We start from the raw sequence: 5,452 nt of genomic DNA on the forward strand, positions 1-5,452 counted from the left end.
TATTTTCAATGAATCTTTGTCCTGATAATAAATCAATCAAGTCCTAAACTTGATTAGTTTTCATCAACTCCATTTCTTCTTCCATAACTTTAATCCATTCTCTTGCTTTAGGACCAGATGGAGTATGACTGAATGTTTTAGGCTCTTCATCATCTTGTAAAGCAATCATGAACGCTTCCCCCTTAATCTCAAATCGACGATGAGGAATTAGTTCATGAATGCTTCTATAAGGTTGAGATTGCTCATGATCTTACTTCATGAGAGAAAGAATAGATAAAATATCACTTCCACTATTTCTAGAAGGATTAAGAGTTTCTTCTAAGTCTTTTAATGAATGGCTTGTTATACCATAATCTGATTCTAGTAATTGAAGTAGCACTAGAGTAATTGATCTAAGAATAAGAAAGTGAATTCTCATGTTACATATGTAAGTTTGCTTTCAGTTCTACACACTTAAAATCACTTAAGAAGCAACATGTGAACTTTAATAATATAAAAATAGAAGGATGCAATAAAATAAAATAAAAACACTTGAAAACCAAAATAAATAAATAAAATCATTATTATAATCTATAATGATATGTAAAAGCTTGTACAATGCAAATCTATAGACCACCAACTCATTTAATTTTACATGGTAGAATTTTTACTAAATGTCGGCTGTGGATTTTATGTTTTATAAGAACGGATTGAATATATAATTCTAGGAGATAATCGGTAACAACCGTAGTTAAATTATGCTCAATAATGTTCAGGTGTTATGATTTATCTTAGTGAAGAGAGATGGTTTTTCTCGATGCAGGGCCTGTTATGGTTTTTCTCCATATACAGGTGTTATTTTATTATCAGAATCTTCTACCTTTTCAGATTACAGTCCTCTTGAATAACTATTTTTGAGTGAAAAAAAGACCTGGATCCCCACAATAAAGATGGAGTTGATTACCGTACGTATTTATATACATATTAATTACGAGTTCTACACCTATTTAGCATCCAGCCCAGCAAGGATGCTTGTAAGAGAAAACAAGAAAATACAGTAAGTAATCAAACCTAGTACTGATCTTGATATGATGTGGAAACAAGCTTGTATGTATATCTGGGTGAGCTTACATGTGCAAAATTCACAATATATATATATATAATATATATATAAATTAGAGATTAGCATAAAGTCCATACTTGATAGTTTTTAATGTGCATGTCGTGTGCCTTGAGAGTTCAGCTCACACAAGTAGGCACTCTCTTATACAAACCAACGGCCCTCTTAAGTTTGAGCAATTGAGTTGGATACGATGAATCATTCAAACCAATGCTGGATCGCACATAAAGTCATTTAATACTACAATAAATCATATTGGACTTCAATAATTAAATATTACATGTAAGTTGATTGCTACAATTAGTTTTAGGATAGCTCAATTATTGCAATTTATCCTATTCCAATAATAATAATAATAATAATAATATTCTTCGAAACGTGGAATGAAAGAAGAGAAGCAGTACAACCAAAACTGGATGGGAAATATGGGTGGGGTAAACCTAAATCCGTGCATCTGCAAATCACACGTAATCTGTTCATGTTATTGCCTTGCCCCTGATGAAAAAAGTCTGGAATTATGAGATTTGGTTCTCATCTTCAACCGCATCTGTGTGTGTGGGTAGTAAACTGAGTAGTTCTGAACTTTCAAAAGACATGAAAATCTGGGCTAGCTCATGGCGCCGCCGGCCAAACTTAAGATGGAGGCCAGATTCTACGACACTTTTGCTAGCCAACCTGAAAATGTTTCACCATACAATTAATCTATGAGCTTTCCTTCAGTATTTGCTAGTACATGTACAAATACATCATGTGATTGTGAGCTATCTCGATCATACGGTGAAACTGAGCTGTAGATGTATGATTTCTCAATCCAATCCTCTTAATATGACTCGGATATCTCTTAAACTACAAGCCTATTAGCCTATGATGGGTTTTTCTTCTTTTTTTTTCTCCCAATTAATTGAGAGTACAAAGAATTAGTTCATATTACTGGAGAAGGCGAAGGGCTGTTTACCTATACCGGAACATTTTATATCCCTGTCCTCGAGGAGCTTTGGATATTTGATTGCAAGCTGAGGTCTAACTGAAGATCCACAGATTTACAGGTTTTCTTGGAAGCAAGCAAAGGAGAGGGCTTGTAATCTCTGGATCTCTGATCGGCATGCGTGAAACTGAACTTATAACGAGTATCTTGCTGGAAAGGGATCACCTGAGCTGGAACAGCATGCCAATTTGATATCTGAGAATCATTAAGGTGGGAATCCTCGCATGGATTGAAACTAATCTGAGACTCCTCATAGAGCGTGAACTGATCAGGAGTGGAGGAGCAGGAGGGATCGAAGAACCACGGAGCAGTACCGGAGCCATATTGATAATTGTAACTGAGGTTATTCTGGTAAGGCTGGAGGTAGCAGCTGAGGCTTGCCTTCCTGGCTTGAAGCTGCAATCTCTTCTTCTTGAGTCTTTCTTTCTTATGGGCATTTTGATGACCCCCCAATGCCTGTGAATTTGCAAACTCCTTGAAACAATACTGGCACTCAAACTTCTTATCATCTGCTTGCCCATGAGGACCAGAACTTGAGCTTTTCTCTTTGACAGGTTTCTCCCTTTCAGAAGACAATACGGTATTTGACGAATTCACACTCTCATGATCTCCTTCCACACACCCTTTCATGCAACTCTCGTTGTTCTTGCATGGATTGAGCTCGAATCCAAATAATCTGAGCTTCTTCTCGACTGTACAGGATTGAGCAGAATGGCCATTTTGATCTCCATCCAGTATGGAAGAAAACATGTTAGATCCTTCCTTTTCCATCTATCTCCCTTGAATTTAGAAAGAAAGAAAATGGATATAATTAATTTTGTAGAGCTAATATCTGCACCGATCGATATTTAATACTTTCGCTTCTCTTCCTTATATAGTAAACTCTATGGTTTCCAACAATGCATTGCATCTCAAATAGGAACAATTTTATAATAATCATGAATACCATAAACATGCAATTAAAAAAGACACGAAAAGAAAAGTCAGATTAGAGAAGCCGTCTTGCTCATGCAATATTTATTTTTTGAATTACGTATATTTTTGCATTTTATAGTAGATACACCTCAAGCTTTCTCCATCAAAGAGGATTCAGTGTGCTTTTTTTTAACGAGGAATTCCATGGCCTGGGAGCAATTTTAAACATATAATATCATACAGTTGTAGTGCCACTTGGACATTTAAAGCATTTATTCCAAAGAAAGGATCAATTACAGGTTATTTTATATATATATATATATATATAATTAACAAAGGTCAAAGAAAGATATGGAATTTAGTTTAATGCATGTATTTTAGGTGCTAAAAACAACAACAATATTTGGGAAAAACAACGTTAAAGTTTTTTATCTACTGGCTCGCTAAAACGGCGTGAATTTGAATAAATTTAATGAAAATATTGATAAACTGTAATAGAAAGATATGATGGAGAATTGTTTTTAAAAACATCTGAATTCAAATTGATAAAAACTATAAGTTTAAGACTGAATTGAAAATGAATATATATAGGATTAAATTGAGGAGTTTTTTTTATTATTATTATTACTACTATTCCTATAAACTATTATAAAGAGTAAGTGGATTTATGTATTGTCCTCTACCGAAGCTTATCAACATAACTCTAAATATAATATAATAGCTGTGGGTGCCTAGTCCCATCCACTACAGTCTAGCTACTGGTCTCAATATAATGCTTTTAAAAATGTGGGGGATCTCTAGAAATGACAGGGCATGTTTAAAAATACAAAGTGATTATTTTTTAAATTAAAATATATTAAAATGATATTTTTTTAATTTTTAAAAATTATTTTTAAAATTAGTATATTAAAATGGTTTAAAACATATTAAAAAAATTAAATTTTTAAAAACACATGTTACCAAACGCTGCTGTAATTTATTACTCAGCAACACCAGATGAAGCTTCTTTGTAATTATCCTCCCATCCACGAATTAAAAAGAAAAAGAAAAACAGAAAAAGAAAAACGCTTTAATATGTTAATCTTGACCATGTTTTGGGAATGGTATTAGAAAAGTAATTAAGGAGAGTAGTTGCTAAACAAAGGAATATAGGAAGTGGGTAATGACGTGAGCATATATACTAATATTAGTCTTCGATGAGATCTTGGCATATCTTCTTAGAGCAAGCAAACCTTATATTATATACCCCAAAAGCATATGTTTTCAGGTGAATCAAGTCATTAATTAATGTTATTTTCTACTTAAGCAAAGCATTTGCGTTGGACAGTTGTTCTAGCTGGGCCCCCTACCTGGGACATGTTTGAAACTATTAGATTGTGCTGTTCTCCCATTGTCTCTCCCCAGATCTTCCATTGGTAAGACTTCTTGCACCAATCGATCTTCCATGTTCACAATTCCCACTTCCTTTTCTTGTCTATTCAAGTTGCTTTCCTGCCTTTGCAGAAGAATTCCAACTAGGCATCCTGTCACCAGGCATTTCGATATCCTGATTTGTGGAATAAAATGAGGCCACGAGCACGGAGGCTGGGTCGTGGTGGCTAGGTGGGTGGGTTGGTTGGCTGGCTGGCTGGCCGGCTGATTCATCTTAGCTCATCTTCTCTTTTCATCTGTCAATGGATTGATACATGATTAAAGGGTGGCCCCTACCGTCACTGTTTGCATCCAATCTGTCTTCACTTCTCTTGTGAACAATTCCAAAAGATTTCCGTAGGGTTTCAAGAAACCCCACAGGGATACCAAGATTGACAAGAGACACAGAAATCGAGCACAATTCCATATCTGATTCATTAATTCGACATGTTATTTCAAACAATACTGTATACTCTTGATCATTTGGATGATATAAAGAATATTTTAAAATCTTCATGTAAAAAGAGATTGCATTCACATCCACAAATGAATTTAAATTAGATTATAATAGCGAAACAGCTGGTTGGCGCCCTACAGCTTATTGATGGAATATCCGGTGTTAAAAACAACCACTAAATTTTTATTTCAAATGATAAAAACCACAATGAACAAGGAAAAAAACTAACACATAGCTATATATATTTAATATAAGATCTAGAAATATAAAGATAAAATAAAAATACCAAGTAATATGGAATTATGAAGAATAAAAAGGAAGGTTGTGGCTACATCATGAGATCGAGATAACCCTCGTACAAAATAAATGAAATAAAACAATGGAGATAAACTCTCATGCAAACTAAATATGAAAGGCAAAATTAAAAAAAAAAATCAATGAAAAAAACATTTAAAACAAAATTGGAGTCAAAATAGATTAACTCAACTAACCTGTGATCTGGAATAGGAGATTAAGATAACTCTACAGAAAAGAAAGCAAGAAAAACCATGAAGATCAAGGACCAATAACCTCATGTCGAACAATG

The 5,452-nt window shown here is 34.0% G+C and overlaps 1 protein-coding gene across 1 annotated transcript; it reads right to left on the reverse strand.

Moving 5' to 3' along the window:
* Positions 1–1,324: 1,324 nt before the first annotated feature.
* Positions 1,325–2,990, reverse strand: LOC118044695 (zinc finger protein 5). Its single transcript, XM_035053127.2, has 2 exons — positions 2,055–2,990; positions 1,325–1,774 (listed from the first exon to the last, which is right to left on the reverse strand). Exon 1 carries the CDS (start codon positions 2,853–2,855, stop codon positions 2,070–2,072), a length of 786 nt encoding a protein of 261 aa, XP_034909018.1. The 5' UTR covers positions 2,856–2,990; the 3' UTR covers positions 1,325–1,774; positions 2,055–2,069.
* Positions 2,991–5,452: the final 2,462 nt, after the last annotated feature.

Source organism: Populus alba, chromosome 10 (assembly GCF_005239225.2).
Source record: "Populus alba chromosome 10, ASM523922v2, whole genome shotgun sequence".
Classification (NCBI taxonomy): domain Eukaryota; kingdom Viridiplantae; phylum Streptophyta; class Magnoliopsida; order Malpighiales; family Salicaceae; genus Populus; species Populus alba.